Here is a 21,455-nt window from a genome sequence, read left to right on the forward strand (position 1 = left end):
CCCAAGAATAGTTATGATTTCATGGATTATTTGGACTTTTCTTATTGTTAGGGTGGGATTAATGTTGTCTTGCAGGTTCTTACATCCTGAGCAGAAGCAGAAACATGCACTGATTTCTAAATTATAAAAATTAGTTAATGGCCCTGATCAAGATGGCAGAGTGAGATACTTCAGGGGTCCATCCCCTGACAGAAGCTTTGAACAACCAGAAGAAAGGGCAGAAACATCTCTCTCAAAGCTTAAAAAAAGAAAATTAAAGGATGCAGTAAGAGATTGATTGCTGAATGGAGAAGAAGGCAACTTAAAAATGCCTGGAGCCCTGGCTGGCCTTTCTACTACCCCTCATTAGCTTGGTGCTGAGTGGCCTATGCGCCCAGTGCAGATCCCCAGAGTTGGTTCTGGAGGGATCAGAGTGACTCTTATTCCCAGACTGGGAGCATGTTGTCTGCCTTCAGCTGTCTGGTGATGACCTGGGGGACTCACTCTCCCAGAACTTTCTCTAAGTAAAGAAGGGAGCTCAAAGAGCTTTTGTAAAGAAGTCTGTAGGAGAACAGTCAAGTGGCTACATGGGGCTGAGGATTGCTGGCTGTTAAGACAGTCAGTGCAGAGCTGAAGACCATGAGGAAACTTTCCTCAGGAAGAGGGGTCATTTATAACTATGTAAATGGGGGATTTCCTTGGGCCACAAATGTATGCCCAGGACAAGATGCATGTGCAGGATCAGGAAGGCCCCTATGCTTTGGCTTGGAGCTATTCTTTAAACTCATTTTATGGATAAGCCCTGAAGGAAAGCACTTACACAGCTCAGTCTTCAAAGTCTGGAAAGATGTTTACTTGTTTTTTTTCTTTGTTGTTGTTGTTGTTGTTAGTTCCTGGAAATCAAGGAAAGTTCTATTACATCTAGTGGGATGTAAGTTTAGGTAACAGATGACTCAATGTTTAAATTCTGGTGATAACAAATTAAAATATCAAAATGTCTCAGTTTCAATGAAAGATTACAAAAGATACAGAGAAAGAGCAAGTGATGGCCAAAAAGAACATTAAAGCCTTAGAAACCATCAATGAGGAGGACCAGACTGGGGTCCTGGAAGATTCCAGGAAAAAACTTTTTATAAAGGGAACTAAAGATGTTCTAATAGCTAATAGAAAAAAATGGAAAAATATAAAAATTAAGGAAATCTGAAAAATGATAGCTGAACACAAAAAGAATATCAATAGAGGTGGAAATTATGAAAAGGAACAAAACAGAGCTGAAGACCACAGCAACAGAAAATAAAAATTCCCTGTAGGGATTCAAAAGCAGATTGGAGGTAGCAGAAGAAAAGAATCAGTGAACCAAAAATAAGACAATTGAAATTATTCAGTCTGAGGAGAAGAAAGAACAGTGAACAGACCCTGAGAAATCTGTGAGTTACCATCAAGCATTGTGTGAGTTCCAGAAGGAAAAGAAAGACAGAAAGAATAGTCAAATACATAATGGCTGAAAACTTTCCCAATTTAACAAAACATTAATATATACATCCAAGATGTTCAATAAATTCCAAACAGGATAAACCCAAATTTACACACACCACATATTACTATCACATTGTCCAATGCCAAAAATAGAGAAAGAATTCTAAAAGCCAGAAGAAAGAAACGACATGTCATATGCAAGGGAGCCTCAATAAGATTGTCAGTTTCTCATTGGAAACCATGAAGTCAAGAAAGCAGTGGGATAAAATATTTCAATGTTTAATAGCAAAATATTGCCAACCAAGAATTCTGCGTCCAGCAAAACCGTCTTTTAAAAATGAGGGAAAGCAGTCAACGCCCAGATAATTCGAGAATGCAGAAAGAGTCATGTCCAGCAGTTCATGAGGCAGCCGTGATGGACTGAAGATGGCGACGGTGGTCATAGCTCTGAATGAGGCTAGGGTCTGAAGTCAAGAAACCTTGGGCCAGGAGAGCAGACCCACCCAAGCATGTGGAAAGGATGAAGTGCAATCCACATGATGGAATACAACTTTTTAATAAAAAGAATGAACCACTGATGCATATAAGAACATGGATGCCTCTCAGAAACATGGCCAAGTCTTAAAAGAATGATACCCAGTGGAGGAATCCATTCCCAAAGTCTCCTGGTGTGTGACTCTCTTCATCCAGCATCCTGGGAAAAGCAGAGGTATAAGGGCAGGTAAACATGTGTTGGGGATTTTGGCACGTCCTGCTTCACCCCCGGACCAGAGCGGTCTTGTTAGCTGGAAGGTTCCGTCTCCTCATGGCCTTGGCATTCTGTTGGTGTGTTTTCCAAATCTAATGGATGTTTACAAATTCTAAAACATGCCCCTCTTCATGTAAATACTGGACAAAGCAGAATGCCAGGAAGCATGGGGTCCAAGTAAATTAATCATTCCATTTTTCAGAGATTTCTGCTCCAACATAAAGTAGTTACTTTCTTCATCTTCCTGCATCATTCTGAACCCCAACTGCATGTGAAAAATCGTGCAGTAGATCCTGTTAAACTGACACTCCTGGGTGTCAATGCAGGACACCCTGATTCAGTACTGTGGGGCCTAGGAACTAGCATTTTAAAAACCTTCACAGGTAGTTCTTCCGAGGATCCATGCCTCATGGATCAGTCTGTGGGGCAGGGGCTCAATCTCGGCTGTGTGCAGCTTTGTCTTTTACCCCGACCTCTAGGCCCTACTCATAATCAGAGGAAAGAAATGGGAAAAGAATATTAAAAAAAAAAAAAAAAAATGAGGGCAAGGCCGGGCCATGGTGGCTCAGCAGGCAGAGTTCTCGCCTGCCGTGCCAGAGACCCAGGTTTGATTCCTGGTGCCTGCCCGTGGAAAATTAAAAAAAAAAAATGAAGGAAGGATTAAGAAATTCCCAGATAAACAAAAGCAGAAGTAGTTTGTCACTGATACAAGAGATGCTCCAGAGAGTTCTGCAGGTTGAAAGAAGGACAATACACAATAGGTCAAAGCCACATGGAAAATTAAAGATCTCTGGTGAGTGTAACAGCATGAGTAAAATATACATGTTATTACTTTTGTAATTTTGGGTTTTAACTCCATTGTTGACTTCCTCCAGATTTTAAAAAGCAAATGCATAAAATGTAGCAACAGGTTAGTAGTTTTGGACTCCTAGGGAAAAGCCTGCAATTTGTGGCAAGAAGTACAAAAATCTGGGGGAGTGGAGTGATATGGCAACATAGTTTGTGTTTACTGTTAAAGGTAAGTTGGTATCAAAGCAAAAGCAGATCATCATAGATTTAAAATGTTATTAAGCCCCATGATACATCAAAGAAAACAGTGAATATATGCAAGCTCAGAGAGACAGAAATTAGGGTGCAGGTTGCCAGGGGCAAGGAGCAGGGGGAATGGGGTGCACAGTGAATGAAGGGTTTTTGTTTGGAGGAATGGGAAAGGTTTACAAATGGAAGGTGGTTAGGGTACTAAAGAGCAAATAAAAAGATAATGACTATTAAATGAAATTCTTGATCCTAGATAGGATCTGTCAAGGCGGAGAAAAAACTCAATGGGGCATGACTGGGACATGTGAAAATATTGGAATAGAGACTGTAAGCTATGGATCAATATTAAATTTCTTGAACTTGATATTGCTAAGGAAGGTTACATAGGTGAATAGCCTTGTTTTTAGGGAATGTGCATGGATATATTAAGTGCCCAAGGAGCATGAAATATACAGCCTACACTCAAGTGTTCAGAAAAAGAATTGATAGCAATGTAGCTAGACAAAATGATAGAATGATAGAAGTATATGGAAAATGTGGCAGAAAGTTAAAATTGGTGGATCTGTGTATCACAGAGGAAGAGGGCTTTGTTGGAATTCCCCATATGAGTTTTGTTTTGATTTTGTAACTGCCCTGTAAGTTTGAACATATTTCGAAACAAAAAGTTAAAAATATTAATGATAGTCTATTGTCTCATCTTCAATGCCATTTCAAATAAATATATTTTTAGTGACAAATATTCACACACATATGGACCATACATGGTATACAATCAGTAGCTCACAATATCGTCACACAGTTGTGTATTCATCACCATGATAATTTTTAGAACACTTGCATCACTCCAGGAAAAGAAATAAAAAGAAAAAGGAAAAACTCATACATACCATACCCCTTAGCCCTCCTTCTCATTGACCAATAGTACTTAGACCTAGAAATTTATTTTACCCCTTACCTCCCCTATTATTTATTTATTTTCAGCCATAGCTTTTTACTCATCTGACCTACCCTGGATAGAAGGAGCATCATACACAAGGTTTTCACAATCACATAGTCACATTGTAAAAACTGTATCGTTATACAATCGTCTTCAAGAGTCAAGGCTACTGGAACATTCAGCACAGCAAAGTAGAATGGTCAGTAAATTATTTCCACGACACTTAGGCTCTAACATCGAATTAATATTTGAATGCACTTTAAAGGGAAGCAGTAGTTTCTCAATAGATAGAATAATGTATGGGTATAATTGTTTGAAATTGGTTAAATTTTATAAACACGCAGATGTTCCCTGTGTTGGTAAAGCCCTATAGAGAGTGGCTATAATCTGCAGAGCATGCACAGACACAACTATAATATTCTGTACAAATTGACCACAACTAAAATAAACCATGTGTTTTTATTTTGTATTCAATATTTATTGGGTACATGCCATGCATGTTCCAGGTGCTAAAGAAGAGAAGATAAGTAAAAATACCCACTCCCAACTATTTTGCACTCAGGTGGAAAAGACAAAAAAAGTAAACAAAAATTACAATTCTATGGCAGACTTCTTCCCACTGAAACAACTATGAAACAGGCAAGAACTGTCTGTAACAACTATTCTGAAACTTTAGTGGTAAGAACACTGTACACATCCATGGAAGAGCGGGAGGAAGAGACGCATAAATTACAAAAAAGAACAGTAAATGACTCTGCTCACCTGATGACTACTGGTGTCCATTCCTCACTCTTGCTTTCGAGGTCCAGCCCCTGACTGGTTCTGGTTACAGAAAGGAACATTAAAATCATCTTCTCCAAGCAATGAACAATCAGAATAAACCAAGAAAAAATTCAATTTGTAATAGCAACTAAAAGAATCAAATATCTAGGAATACAGCCAACCAAAGATGCAAAGACTTGTACACTGAAAACTTCAAAACATTCCTAAAAGAAGTTAAAGATGATCTAAATAAATGTAAGGATATTCCCTGTTCATGGATTGAAAGACTAAATATTGACAGGATGTCAGTACTACCCAAAGCAATTTATAGATTCAATGCAATCCCAATAAAAATTCCAACAATCTTCTTTGCAGAAATGGAGAAGCCAATCATCAAATTTTATATGGAAGGATAAGAGGTCCTGAGAAGCTAAAGCCATCCTGAAAAATAAGAATGAAACTGGAGGATTCATACTTCCTGATCTTAAAACTTATTACATACCACAGGAATCAAGACTGGCACAAGAACAGATTTATAGACCAATGGGATTGAATTAAAAGCTCAGAAATCAACTCTCACATTTATGGCCACCTGAGATTTGACAAGGTGGCAAAGATCACTCAATTTGGAAAGAATAAACTCTTCAACAAATGGTGCTGGGGAAACTCAATCTATATTTGTAAAGAAGAAGAGGAGGAGGAGAAGGAGATGCCCTATTTCACACCAATATAAAAATCAACTCAAAATGGATCAAAGACATTAATATAAGAGCTAGAAATATTAAATTCCTAGAATAAAGTATAGGGAAGCACCTTCAGAATCTTGTGTTAGGTAATGGTTTCTTGGACTTTACACCCAAAGCACAAGCAACAAAAGAAAAAATAAAGGGGGGCATCAAAATTAAAACTTTTGTTCCTTGAAGGACTTTATCATGAAAGTAAAATGACAACCTACACAATGAGAGAAAATATTTGGAAATCACACATCTGACAGAAAGAAATTCTTCAACTTAACAGAAAGATAATTTAAGTTAAATTTTTAAATGTAACCTAATTTAAAAATGGGTGAAAGTGTTGACTAGACACCTCTCCAAAAATGACCAAAAATGCACATGAAAAGATACTCAGCACATTAACCATCAGAGAAATGACCACTATGAGATACCATTTCACACCCATTTGAATGGCTACTATTAACAAAATGGAAAATAACAAATGTTGGAGAGGATGCCAGAAAATAGGAACACTTATTCGTTGCTGGTGACAATGTAAAATGGTGCAGCCATTGTGAAAGACAGTTCTGCAGTTCCTCAGGAAGCAAAGTATACAACTACTATATGACCCAGCAATCCCACCACAAGGTATATACCCAAAAGAATTGAAAGCAGGGATTTGAACAGATATTTGCACACTGATGTTTACAGCAGCATTATTCATAATGGCCAAAAGATGACAACAACCCAAGTGTCCATCATCTGTTGAATGGATAAACAAAATATGCTGTACATGAATAATGGAAAGCTATTCAACAGTAAAAATGAATGAAATAGTGATACTTATGACAACATGAATGAACCTTTAACACATCATGTTGAGTGAAATAAGCCAGATACAAAAGGACAAATATTGTATAATCTCACTGTTTTGAAATAGTTAGGATAAACGAACTCATAGGATCAGAATCTGTAATATAGGTTACCAGGAGACTAGGTGGGGATAGAGAATGGAAAGTTAAGACATAAAATGTACAGTGTTCCTATTTGAAATGATGGCGATGTTTTGGTAATGAATGGTGGTGATATTAGCACAACATTGTGAATGCAATTAGCAGCACTGAAATATATATCTTAATATATGATTAAAAGGGAGAAATGTCCAATTGTATATATAATAGTAGAACAGAAATGTTTTTAAAAATCCATGGAGCTGCACTACACGAACAGTGAACCCCAAGTTAAACCATAGACTTTAATTAATAGTACAATTATAAAAATGTGCTACTATCAACTGTAACAAAGGTTCCACATCAATGCACTGTCATTAGAGGTGGGGTGGTGTATGGGAATCCTGTATTTTATTCATTATTGTTCTATAAATACTCAACTTCTCTAATTAAAAAAAAAAACCCTATGATAAACATTGTAATGTTTGTGTACAAAATAGTGCCCAGTCTTTCCTGGGTGTGTTGGAAATAATTGCACCATGTAAGAAACAATGCTTGCAAAATTAATAAAAGTTTGCCAAATAAATAACAAATTTAAAATATTACAGTCAAAGTCAAAGACCATCATCTGTCCAAAAGAATGGAGGTATTCACACCACAGCACACACTGGTGAACTATAAGCAGTGAAGATAGCAAGAATCCAGGGTTTCAAAATCAAGGTAGGAAAAGTGGCTAGAAAAATCTGGAAGAATCTAATATATTTTGCAAAGAACTCAGAACTTAATCTATAAGTAATGAAGAGTTATGACAGATCTTATACCAAGAAATGACATAAGATTTTATTTGGGAAAGCTTCCTCTTGAAACAAAGCTGGAAGCCACAAGATCCTGCATTCTACATTGGAATAGAAAAATTATCAAGCAGACATTTGGGGTAGTGGTTCAAAGTGTGTGCCTTGCAATCAAAGAAGCCTACAAATGAGTGCAAATGAGATGCGTAGCCTTGGACAAATCATTCAGTTTCTCTAAGCCTTTGCTTTCTAATCTATAATCTATTCTAAAAGTAGTGAACATTTTCTTTAAAGGTACAAATAATAAATGTTTTAGTTTTTTTAGACCATATAATCTCTGTTGCTACTATTCAGCTCTCCCACTACAGTACAAAAGTGTCCATAGACAATACATTTAAGAAACAGGCATAACTGTATTCTTATAAGATTTTATCAACATCCAAATTTGAATTTTGCATAATTTTCATGTCATAAAATATTACTCTTATTTTGATTTTTTTCTACCATCAAAAATTTAAAAATCATTCTTAACTCACAATGCATACAAAGTGATGGGCCAAATTTAGCCAGCATGCCATAATTTGCTGATCCCTTATCTATTCTATGATTATAATCTATAGTTTTGGGATAATATTGCTACATAATTTGTAGAGGAGGACATTATGAAATAATTCACATAAAGTCCTTAGCAAAGTGTATAGTTCAGAGAATACACTAAATAAATATAAGCAATTCCAACAATAGTCAATAGAAGTTTATTCAAGGGTTAAGAACTAAAGGAGAATTAAAATTAATTGGGCAGTGATTGGTTGAGGTGATTGGTTTAAGACTCTGATGAAAGTGGGAATTTCAGGTTTAGAGGCTTTGGGCAAGAATAAGAAAAATTTTGGATGAGATTAGAAGCAGGGAGAGTAATTTAGAATGCTGAAGTCTTCCATGAAAGAAGTGAGGACGATTTTAAGGTAAGAGGGTAGAGTAACCCTTCCGGAACCGTGGGTAGCTACTGCTGCCAGCCCTTCTCAGTGGCCTGGTTGGATCCAGCTTAAGAGGCAAGTGGTGTTGCAAATCACCATCTAAACAAAGAGCCTATAGGGCAGCATCTCTGACCTGGCCTGGATTGGTCTCTGGCCCAGGACTGTCTTCTGGCCCTTTTCCCTGCTCCTGCCATCAGAAATATAGAGGGCCTAAGGAGCATAAAATACTCTTCAATTTCAATATCAGTTGTCATTATATGGGTCACATGAAATATGATCATAGTATATACCACATTTTGGAGTACTTTTATGAAACGAAGAAAAAAGAAAATTTAATGTTAGGATTTCTAGTAAAAATATTGCAATAAATTCCTATGCTGACACACCACTTATGGTCCTATAGCATAGAACAAAATAAAATCGAAAGTAGATTTCCGGACTTAAAAGCAAGATTGTCATCTCTATGAATGAGAAACACAAAGTGGAAACGTGAGCTGAAGGCATGGGCCATTTCTGTTCTAGTTCTGGAAGAAGGCAGGATTGTGTTTGGTCCCAGTAAGGTAAGCTGGGCTGAAATGTTCCACACTGAACAAAGAGCCAGGCTCTCTGCTTAGAGCAAAGACTCTTCCTGCTTGTGAAAGAAGCATCTCTGGAAGCCGAGGGAGGCAGGGAACACAGACTCCGTCTTCCTACCGAGGACCAACCCTAGTCACCTTCTGACTCAGTGACGAGTGTGGGATAGGCACTGTACACCACAGCATCGGGAACCCCACATACTGTTATATGCCCTGGTTCTAAACTGAAGGCTTCGGTGGGCCAAGAGGAGGCAATGGACAAACCGTCTAAGTAGTAAGGGGTAAGCAAGAGATGAGGGCAATGAAAAGCATATAATGAGCAAAGAGCCAGTATTTCAAAACACTGAAAGAAACTTATGCTAAAAGAGATAGGCAGCAAAGTAACAAATGGAACATTTCATATTTTATTTTACATAGAAATCAGTCCAAAGAGAAGAATGAGAGCATCACATCCACTAAAAAAGAACAGGAAGTAATGAAATAAAAATTGGCAGAAATAAAAGAAAAGCATATAGAATAAACACAACTAAATTAAAATTTTTAGAAATGAAGTCATTTAAATTAATTTAAAATATTAATTACACTAAAATTAATTTAGTTAAATTTTGTTAGTTAATTGAAAAACTTTAATAGGTCAGAAAATTTTATTCTGATAACATTTAATGAGAGTTAGTAAGTTAAAAGGTAGTACTATGTAATTTCCCCAAAACTTAGCACACGAGGCAATTCAGAAGTATGTGGGAGAGACTCGAAGCCTATGAGATCAACAAAAGAAGATAGAGGGAATGATGGGTGCAAAATTTGAAGAGATGGTTGTTGAGAATTAGCAAAATTTTTAAAATTGACATGAATACACAGAGCATTCCAAGTCCCTAGTAGGATTAATATTTAAAAAAATAAAATGAGACCACACCTAGACATATGTGAAACTGCAAAACATCAGGGATGAACACAAAGCTTAAAAGGTACCAGAATGGGAATGGGGAGTTAACACTTAAGTTGCACAGGCTTTTTACTTGGAATGATGGAAGAGTTTTGATAGTGGATGGTGATGATGGTAGTACAACATTGTGAACATAATTAGCAGCACTGAATTATATATTTAATATGGTTAAAGGGAAAATTTTAGGCTGTGTATAAACTACCAGAATACTTTTTTTTTTAAGTTCTCAAGACTGTGCAACACAAATAGGGAGTCCTAATGTACATGGACTATAGATAAGTGTTCAGGCACAGTGATATTCTATAACCACTTATGCCAAATGTGCCACCTTAATGTAAGAAGCTAATAATAGGGATGGGCTATATGGGAACACTATATTTTTGCATGATTTTTCTGTAAACCTACAACTTCTCTTAAAAAGAAAAATTCCAGAAAGAAAAAGCATTAGCATCTACAAAGAAATGGCAATCAGGTTGACAGAAGATTTATTGTCTGTAATACTTGGTAGAAGACGACAATTGAGAAATACCTTTGGATAATGTAAGAAGACTATCTACTTGGAATTTTATACCTATTTAAAATACATCAAGAATAAATATAAAATAAATTTTATGTTGTAAAAAACATAAAAAATTTAACACCCAAAATTCTAACTTAAAAAACAGACTGTTAATAGATGTATTTCAGCAAGAGAAAAGGCAAATCCAATAGGAAAGAACAAGTTACAATAAAAATAAAATAATGGGAATGTGCTACACAACAAAGGTTGCATTACAAATTAGGAGGAGAATGAAAAAATGAACTCATGAAATAGGCAAAAGACTCAAATAAGCAAGTATAAGAACAGGAAAGCTGAATAGCCAATGAACATATGAAGAGATAACCTCCTTGTAAAAAGTAAAGTAAAGCAAAGAAAACTTCGCACCTCAGCAGAGCAAAAATTAAAAACACTAACAAAAGCAACTTTTGGAAAAGAATGAGAAGAAGCAGGAGGTGCCATAGGCTTCTGATAGTTATGCAAATTGGATAGGAACAACGAATTTAGAAAGCCTTAAGACAATATCTGATATAGTTGAAAATGTGCATACTCCATTATCGGGCAATTCCAACCTAAGAAGACATACTGTGCTAGTTTGAAAGGATGTATGGACCCTGGAAAAGCCATGTTTTAATCAAAAATCCCATTTTGAACTTCCGGAGAAGATGGCGGCTTAGTAAGACGCGCGAGTCTTAGTTCCTCCTCCAGAACAGCTACTAGGGAAGTAGAAACGATACAGAACAGCTCCCGGAGCCACGACAGAGACCAAGAAGACAGCATACCCCATTCTGGAACAGCTGACTGGCTGGGAGAACCCGCTCTGGTGAGATCGCCGAGGGGCGCAGGCTTCCCTGGGCCGGGCGGCAGGCAGCCAGAGTTCCTCCCTCCCTCCTTCCCGGGCCGGCTGGGAGAATTGGACAGGCGGTCCCCTCAAGCCGCGGCAGCTGGCGCCCCCCCCCCCCACGTGCAGCCCCCCGGACCAGCTGGGAGAATTGGATCGGAGATCCCCAAGCCGCGGAGAACGGCGACCGGGGTCCCTTCCAAACACGTGGCTTCCCGGTCCGGCTGGGAACGGTGGATAGGCACTCCCCCAAGCCACGACAGCTGGTGCCACCCCGCTATGCTTGGCGCCCCGGGCCGCTGGGAAATTTGGACAGGCGTTCCCCCAAGCTGCAGAGGCCGGTGCCCCCCCCCACACGCTTGGCGCCCCGGGCCGGCTGGGAAATTTGGACAGGCGCTCACCCAAGCCACGGAGGCCGGCGAACCTCCCTGCATGCGGATCCCCAGGCTGGCTGGGAGATTCAGATTGGCACTCCCCCAAGCCGCTTCGGCTGGCACCCTCCCCCCCCCCCACAGCGAGAGTTTTCCAAAGTTAAAGGAGCCACAGCATCTTTTACTGGTGGGACCTGCAGACAGATGAGCGCCACGAGCGGCACCTAATGGGCAGGATAAGAAAAACAGAGCCCAGAGATTTCACAGAAAAATCTTTCAACCTGCTGGGTCTCACACCCAGGGAAATCTGATTAAATGCCCAGAAGCCAGGAGAAAATAATGGATCACGCTCAGAAAACTGAAGATATGGCCCAGTCAAAGGAATAAACCAATAGTTCAAATGAGATACAGGAGCTGAGACAACTAATGCTGAATATACAAACAGAAATGGAAAACCTCTTCAAAAACCAAATCGATAAATTGAGGGAGGACATGAAGAAGACATGGGCTGAACAAAAAGAAGAAATAGAAAACCTGAAAAAACAAATCACAGAACTTATGGGAGTGAAGGACAAGTAGAAAAGCTGGAAAAAAAACAATGGATACCTATGATGGTAGATTTAAAGAGACAGAAGGTAGAATTAGTGAACTGGAGGATGGAACATCTGAATTCCAAAAAGAAACAGAAACTATAGGGAAAAGAATGGAAAAATTTGAACAGGGGATCAGGGAACTGAATGACAATATGAAGCGCACAAATATACATGTTGTGGGTGTCCCAGAAGGAGAAGAGAAGGGAAAAGGAGGAGAAAAACTAATGGAAGAAGTTATCACTGAAAATTTCCCAACTCTTATGAAAGACCTAAAATTACAGATCCAAGAAGTGCAGCGCACCCCAAAGAGAATAGACCCAAATAGGTGTTCTCCAAGACACTTACTAGTTAGAATGTCAGAGGTCAAAGAGAAAGAGAGGATCTTAAAAGCAGCAAGAGAAAAACAATCCATCACATACAAGGGAAACCCAATAAGACTATGTGTAGATTTCTCACCAGAAACCGTGGAAGCTAGAAGACAGTGGGATGATATATTTAAATTACTAACAGAGAAAAACTGCCAACCAAGACTTCTATATCCAGCAAAATTGTCCTTAAAAAATGAGGGAGAAATTAAAACATTCTCAGACAAAAAGTCACTGAGAGAATTTGTGACCAAGAGACCAGCTCTGCAAGAAATCCTAAAGGGAGCACTAGAGTCAGATACAAAAGACAGAAGAGAGAGGTATGGAGAAGAGGGTATAAAGAAGGAAAATCAGATATGATATATATAATACAAAAGGCAAAGTGGTAGAGGAAAATATTATCCAAACAGTAATAACACTAAATGTTAATGGACTGAATTCCCCAATCAAAAGACATAGACTGGCAGAATGGATTAAAAAACAGGATCCTTCTATATGCTGTCTACAGGAAACACATCTTAGACCCAAAGATAAACATAGGTTGAAAGTGAAAGGTTGGGAAAAGATATTTCATGCAAATAACAACCAGAAAAGAGCAGGAGTAGCTATACTAATATCCAACAAATTAGACTTCAAATGTAAAACAGTTAAAAGAGACAAAGAAGGACACTATCTACTAATAAAAGGAACAATTAAACAAGAAGACATAACAATCATAAATATTTATGCACCGAACCAGAATGCCCCAAAATACGTGAGGAATACACTGCAAACACTGAAAAGGGAAATAGACACATATACCATAATAGTTGGAGATTTCAATTCCCCACTCTCATCAATGGACAGAACATCTAGACAGAGGATCAATAAAGAAATAGAGAATTTGAATATTACAATAAATGAGCTAGACTTAACAGACATTTATCCTGCTGTTGTAGGACATTACATCCCACAACAGCAGGATACACCTTTTTCTCAAGTGCTCATGGATCATTCTCAAAGATAGACCATATGCTGGGTCACAAAGCAAGTCTTAACAAATTTAAAAAGATTGAAATCATACACAACACTTTCTCGGATCATAAAGGAATGAAGTTGGAAATCAATAATAGGCGGAGTGCCAGAAAATTCACAAATACGTGCAGGCTCAACAACAAACTCTTAAACAACGAGTGGGTCAAGGAAGAAATTGCAAGAGAAATTAGTAAATACCTCGAGGTGAATGAAAACGAAAACACAACATATCAAAACCTATGGGACGCAGCAAAGGCAGTGCTAAGAGGGAAATTTATTGCCCTAAATGCCTTTATCAGAAAAGAAGAAAAGGCAAAAATTCAGGAATTAACTGTCCACTTGGAAGAACTGGAGAAAGAACAGCAAACTAACCCCAAAGCAAGCAAAAGGAAAGAAATAGCAAAGATTAGAGCAGAAATAAATGAAATTGAAAACATGAAAACAATAGAGAAAATCAATAAGACCAGAAGTTGGTTCTATGAGAAAATCAATAAGATTGATGGGCCTTTAGCAAGATTGACAAAAAGAAGAAGACAGAGGATGCAAATAAATAAGATCAGAAATGGAAGAGGAGACATAACCACTGACCTCACAGAAATAAAGGAGGTAATAACAGGATACTATGAACAACTTTACGCTAATAAATACAACAATTTAGATGAAATGGACAGGTTCCTGGAAAGGCATGAACAACCAACTTTGACTCAAGAAGAAATAGATGACCTCAACAAACCAATCACAAGTAAAGAAATTGAATCAGTCATTCAAAAGCTTCCTAAAAAGAAAAGTCCAGGACCAAATGGCTTCACATGTGAATTCTATCAAACATTTCAGAAAGAATTAGTACCAACTCTCCTCAAACTCTTCAAAAAAATCGAAGTGGAGGAAACCTACCTAATTCATTCTATGAAGCCAACATCACCCTCATACCAAAACCAGGCAAAGATATTACAAAAAAAGAAAACTACAGAGCAATCTCTCTAATGAATATAGATGCAAAAATCCTCAACAAAATTCTAGCAAATCGAATCCAACAACACATTAAAAGAATTATACATCATGACCAAGTAGGATTCATCCCAGGTATGCAAGGATAGTTCAACATAAGAAAATCAATTAATGTAATACACCATATCAACAAATCAAAACAGAAAATCACATGATCATCTCAATTGATGCAGAGAAGGCATTTGACAAGATTCAACATCCTTTCCTGTTGAAAACACTTCAAAAGATAGGAATAAAAGGGAACTTCCTTAAAATGATAGAGGGAATATATGAAAAACCCACAGCTAATATCATCCTCAATGGGGAAAATTGAAAACTTTCCCCCTAAGATCAGGAACAAGACAAGGATGTCCATTATCACCACTATTATTCAACATTGTGTTGGAGGTTCTAGCCAGAGCAATTAGACAAGAAAAAGAAATACAAGGCATCAAAATTAGAAAGGAAGAAGTAAAACTATCACTGTTTGCAGATGATATGATACTATACGTCGAAAACCTGGAAAAATCCCCAACAAAACTACTAGAGCTAATAAATGAGTACAGCAAAGTAGCACGTTACAAGATCAACATTCAAAAATCTGTAGCATTTCTATACAATAGCAATGAACAAGCTGAGGGGCAAATCAAGAAACGAATCCCATTTACAATTGCAACTAAAAGAATAAAATACCTAGGAATAAATTTAACTAAAGAGACAAAAAACCTATACAAAGAAAACTACAAAAAACTGTTAAAAGAAATCACAGAAGACCTAAATAGATGGAAGGGCATACTGTGTTCATGGATTGGAAGACTAAATATAGTTAAGATGTCAATCCTACCTAAATTGATTTACAGATTCAATGCAATACCAATCAAAATCCCAACAACTTATTTTTCAGAAATAGAAAAACCAATAAGCAAATTTATCTGGAAGGGCAGGGTGCCCCGAATTGCTAAAAGTATCTTGAGGAAAAAAAAAACGAAGCTGGAGGTCTCACGCTGCCGGATTTTAAGGCATATTATGAAGCCACAGTGGTCAAAATAGCATGGTATTGGCATAAAGATAGATAAATCGACCAATGGAATTGAATAGAGTGCTGAGATATAGACCCTCTCATCTATGGACATTTGATCTTTGATAAGGCAGTCAAGCCAACTCACCTGGGACAGAACAGTCTCTTCAATAAATGGTGCCTAGAGAACTGGATATCCATATGCAAAAGAATGAAAGAAGACCCGTATCTCACACCCTATACAAAAGTTAACTCAAAATGGATCAAAGATCTAAACATTAGGTCTAAGACCATAAAACAGTTAGAGGAAAATATAGGGAGATATCTTATGAAACTTACAATTGGAGGCGGTTTTATGGACCTTAAACCTAAAGCAAGAGCACTGAAGAAAGAAAGAAATAGGAGCTCCTCCAAATTAAACTCTTTTGTGCATCAAAGAACTTCATCAAGAAAGTAGAAAGATAGCTTACACAATGGAAGACAATATTTGGAAACGACACATCAGATAAAGGTCTAGTATCCAGAATTTATAAAGAGATTGTCCAACTCAACAACAAAAAGACAGCCAACCCAATTACAAAATGAGAAAAAGACTTGAACAGACACCTCTCAGAAGAGGAAATACAAATGGCCAAAAGGCACATGAAGGGATGCTCAATGTCCCTGGCCATTAGAGAAATGCAAATCAAAATCACAATGAGATATCATCTCACACCCACCAGAATGGCCATTATCAGCAAAACAGAAAATGACAAGTGCTGGAGAGGATGCGGAGAAAGAGGCACACTTATCCACTGTTGGTGGGAATGTCAAATGGTGCAACCACTGTGGAAGGAAGTTTGGCGGTTCCTCAAAAAACTGAATATAGAATTGCCATACGACCCAGTAATACCATTGCTGGGAATCTACTCAAAGGACTTAAGGGCAAAGACACAAACGGACATTTGCACACCAATGTTTATAGCAGCATTATTTACAATTGCAAAGAGATGGAAACAGCCAAAATGTTCATCAACAGACGAGTGGCTAAACAAACTGTGGTATATACATACGATGGAATATTATGCAGCTTTAAGACAGAATAAACTTATGAAGCATGTAATAACATGGATGGACCTAGAGAACATTATGCTGAGTGAGTCTCGCCAAAAACTAAAGGACAAATACTGTATGGTCCCACTGATGTGAACCGACATTCGAGAATAAACTTGGAATATGTCAATGGTAACAGAGACCAGCAGGAGTTAGAAACAGGGTAAGATAATGGGTAATTGGAGCTGAAGGGATACAGACTGTGCAACAGGACTAGATACAAAAACTCAAAAATGGACAGCACAATAATACCTAATTGTAAAGTAATCATGTTAAAACACTGAATGAAGCTGCATCTGAGCTATAGGTCTTTTTTTTTTGTTTGTCTGTTTGTTTGTTTGTGTCTTTTTTTTTACTATTATTATTCTTTTTATTTTTTTCTCTATATTAACATTCTGTCTTTTTCTGTTGTTTTGCTAGTTCTTTTCCTAAATCGATGCAAATGTACTAAGAAATGATCATGCATCTATGTGATGATGTTAAGAATTACTGATTGCATATGTAGAATGGAATGATTTCTAAATGTTGTGTTAATTTCTTTTTTTTGTTTAATTAAGAAAAAAAAATCCCATTTCATAAAGGCAGAATAATCCCTATTCAATACTGTATGTTTGAAACTGTAATCTGATCATCTCCCTGGAGATGTGATTTAATCAAGAGTGGTTGTTAAACTGGATTAGGTGACGACATGTCTCCACCCGTTTGGGTGGGTCTTGATAAGTTTCTGGAGTCCTTTTTGGAGAGAGATTCGGAGAGAGCAAGAATGCTGCAGCACCATGAAACAGAGTCCGCCAGCCAGCAACCTTTGGAGATGAAGAAAGAAAATGCCTCCTGGGGAGCTTCATAAAACAGGAAGCCAGGAGAAGCTAGCTGATGATGCCGCGTTTGCCATGTGCCCTTCCAGATGAGAGAGGAACCCTGACCATGTTCACCATGTGCCTTTCCAAATGAAAGAGAAACTCAGACTATGTTCGCCATGTGCCTTTTCAGCTGAGAGAAAAACCCTGAACTTCATTGGCCTTCTTGAACCAAGGTATCTTTCTCTGGATACCTTTGATTGGACATTTCTATAGACATGTTTTAATTGGGCATTTTCTCGGCCTTAGAACTGTAAACTAGCAACTTATTAAATTCCCCTTTTTAAAAGCCATTCTGTTTCTGGTATATTACATTCCGGCAGTTAACGAACTAGAACACATGCCCTCAAACCTTTAGTGTAGCATTATTAGTAACAGTCAATACTTGAAAGCAGCCCTATCCACCAGAACAATAACAGACATGTTGTATAATTGTAAAATGGACACCAAAGTACATTTTCTAGAGATGGATGTATTAAGATGGACACATCTGAAAAACAATGTTAAGTGATAAAGCAAGCTGCAAAATGAGACGTATGATATAATACCATTAACGTAATATGTTTAATCATGCAAAATAATAACTTCTTGTGGATGTGGGAAACATACAAATATAAAAGTAAAAACTTGCATGGGAATGATAAACACCAAATTCAGAGTAATAACTTCCCTCTGGCCATGGTAGAAGGAGAATGGGAACTGGATAAGTTACATGAAAAGATTTAATTATATTTTGTAATATTTTTTTCTTGGAAAAATTTAAAAGCCTATATTCAAAAAAAGTAATAAGTAAATAAAGATAACAAGTGATTCACATTTTCTAGCAACTTTGTTTCTCTGTCAAGCCCAGTCTGCTTCCCAAGACAAGAAAGGGAGGTACATGGGGTGGCTGTCAGGGAAAGGAGTAAAGAATCTGATAAGAACTTAATATTGTCATCACTGAACAACACACGAATAATTAGCACTCTGGTTTACACCACATCACTTAATTTCTAAAAATATAGAATTTCTAATGGGGGAGGTAAGTGGAAAGTAAATAATTTTTTAGGACATGACTTTGAGTTCTTTGGATTGAATATGGCTCAATAATGCCTTGGCGTGGACTTTCAGATTTATAGCTAAACCTGTGTCATTTGAGTTGAGGCTGAGGGAAATATATAAAACAAATATTAAGTGGGCATTTAAAAAATTCTCTCAGTTTAAAATTTAAGTATCTTGCAGCAGCCAAAAAAGAAAAAGTCATAAAATAAAATATCTGTGTTCTAATCCTCATGTGTCTCTTGAATTCCAGTTTGGCTTTGATGCACACACTTCATGCCCTAAGGTATGAAAGATTGAGTTGACCTCTAACTTCTTTTTTTTTGAGCAGACAGAATCACGGTGAAGATGTGAAACAGGACTGCTGCAGTGGAAGAGTTGGCTGCTCGATTGCTGCCTTTTGCTGCTAGTTTTCATTTTGGTTCTCTTAGATCCAGAGTCAGGAGCTAGAATTGTTATATATCTAGGTTAGTGATTAGGCTAGCTTGAAAGACAGAATGTCAGATGGTTCAGCATTTCTTTGGGATTAATCAAAGAGAAATACTTAGCATCATCGCAATTTTGTTTGTTTCTTTACCTGGAATATAAATGAATTCATTGTAAATGTATTACCTGTAAGTAGAAAACCAGAAGTGAGACAGAGAAAACAGAAACATTTTAACCGAAATTTATAGTGCATTATCTACAGAGACATGATCACACAATATATGCTGCAATCTGAAGGCTTTCCTAACTATTCCATAGATGTTGACTTTGTTTCTGAGAAAATTTCAAGCAAAATCATTGCTTTGACGTGTAATCTCAGTCCTTTCTGGAGCTGCACAATCAAAAGCAAGAATGAGAACTTGAGGGACAGAATGGGTTATACATAGAGCTGCGGATTGAAGCATGTAGTTATACTAGAATTCCTTGTTGAGTGATATATGTGAAAGTTTTATTTCTTCTGTTATTGAAACCAAGATTTTTAAAATGTAAAATTTAAACTAAGGACACTGCTTTAGTTCAGGCTATAAATATTGTCTGAGAATCTTTGCAATTCTAAAAGTTTGAATGAGAATTATTTTTTCTGTAATAGCTGCTCCAAAACAAATTACTTAGAATGTTTCCTGGAATAAATTAAAATAAGTGAAATTTATTAGTAGTTCCCAGAAGGAATGGGGGACTCAGTCTTTTCACATGAATTTGGCTGGAGAGCAAGATGTGGAGGAGATGCAGATATATGTCAACCGTGGTAAAAATCTGAGTATTTAAAAGTTTTTGTGATGTGTTAATAACTTAAGCAAAATAAAAATAAATATGTCTTTTCAAACTTCTGTAGAATAAGTGGTTTAATTAACACCTAAAACTATAATTTTCACAACATAGATTGGTTTGTAGTCTTATATTTAATATATAGAAAATGAAGTGCTAAGGTCATGACAAGTAATAAATGGTCACATAAACATTTATCTTTGGTCAGAGCCAAACTTTTTTTTTGTTATTAATATCAAACTTTCTTGGCATGGGAAAAAGAAAAGTGATCTAGGAGTCTTCAGATAGATTCTATGCCATAAACTTGCAAAATAATTTTGACGAGTAATTTGAAGTCTCTTGTTTGTCATTTTTATTCTGTTGAATACAGATATTAATAGTTGCTCTTCCTAGACCTCAGGGTTGTAGCAAAAGGCAAATGGAAAAATGAATATGAAAGTTCTTTTGAAAAGCAGAAAGCATAATATAAAATGTACTTCATGAATTACTACTAAGGAAAACACGCAACCCATACACGAGACATTTATACCTCAAGGGGAACAAAAACGTGTGAAGCTGTGAAAGATGTAAAGCTTGGTACTCCTGAGAATTGATAATGACTTTTCTCCTTTCCCTTTCTCCATTTACTTCCCTTCTGTAGAACCTCTCCCTGTAACCAGTGTTTCAATATATGATTATAAACCTTCTCCTGAAACAGGAGTCCTATTTGAAATTCATTATCCAGAAAAATATAACATTTTCACAAGAGTTAACATAAGCTACTGGGAAGGTAAAGACTTCCGGACAATGCTATATAAAGGTAAGAGACAACAGGAAGGCTGAATATATGATGGCTGACTATTGCTTTTTTACATGGTTTTTGCCTTTTTAGAGGTTTTCTCTTCTGTTCTAAAGGGCAAGATAATTATAATTCATTATACTTATGAATCATATTATAAATTATAAAATAAATTATATTATAAATTAATCATTTTGTAAGCATAATTCATTATTGACCTATCAATGAACCACTAAAAATAATTATTGATTCATGAAAATCTTGTTACAAAGAGTTTTAGGCTGTCTGGTTCATTAGTTTAGAAGCATGTGTCATGCATACTGCATGAAAAATACTCAAATTATTATCACTTAACATGTTATTCTTGCCAAAGGCATTATGTCAGGTATAGGAAATGTCAGGTGCAAGATAAAAATTCAAACTTAAATGTTGAAGCACCTAACTAACCATTGCCTTCTGGGTATGTTAAAAGAGGGGCGTGCTTCACAAAGTTTCACTTGGAGATAGCCTAAGATTATTCTCAAATGAAAATACAGTTCATTTAGGTTCTTTTGTGTGTATTTATCTGTATGAACAACTAAACGATTGCATTAATGTGCAAAAATTGATTTAGCTGTTTTGGCTGACTTGGTGGGAAGGAAAGGGACAAGAGCTCAGAGAATTAATTATTCAAATTATTCAAAAGAAACATGTCTTTCTGGTAGGCTATACATATGTTCCCTGTGTGTGTTTGCATGTGCATGTATGTGTAAAACAGAGAGAGAGAAACTTGCTGCTTTTACCACTCCCTTCTTCCAGGGTTCTTTTTTCTGAGTCACTGTTTAAA

The 21,455-nt window shown here is 36.9% G+C and overlaps 1 protein-coding gene across 5 annotated transcripts in view; it reads left to right on the forward strand.

The window, feature by feature from the left end:
• PTPRO (protein tyrosine phosphatase receptor type O) overlaps positions 1-21,455 on the forward strand; it is a 129,618-nt gene that overhangs the window by 19,074 nt on the left and 89,089 nt on the right. For all 5 annotated transcript variants that reach the window (XR_013179572.1, XM_077170185.1, XM_077170184.1 and 2 more), the window contains one exon: positions 20,492-20,650. Coding sequence is in view for 4 of the 5 variants with exons in the window: in XM_077170185.1 (XP_077026300.1) it covers positions 20,492-20,650 (159 nt within the window). In the remaining variant the exon portion in view is untranslated. The remainder of the gene's footprint in view (positions 1-20,491; positions 20,651-21,455) is intronic.

The sequence above is a fragment of the Tamandua tetradactyla genome, chromosome 7, assembly GCF_023851605.1.
Source record: "Tamandua tetradactyla isolate mTamTet1 chromosome 7, mTamTet1.pri, whole genome shotgun sequence".
Lineage (NCBI taxonomy): Eukaryota > Metazoa > Chordata > Mammalia > Pilosa > Myrmecophagidae > Tamandua > Tamandua tetradactyla.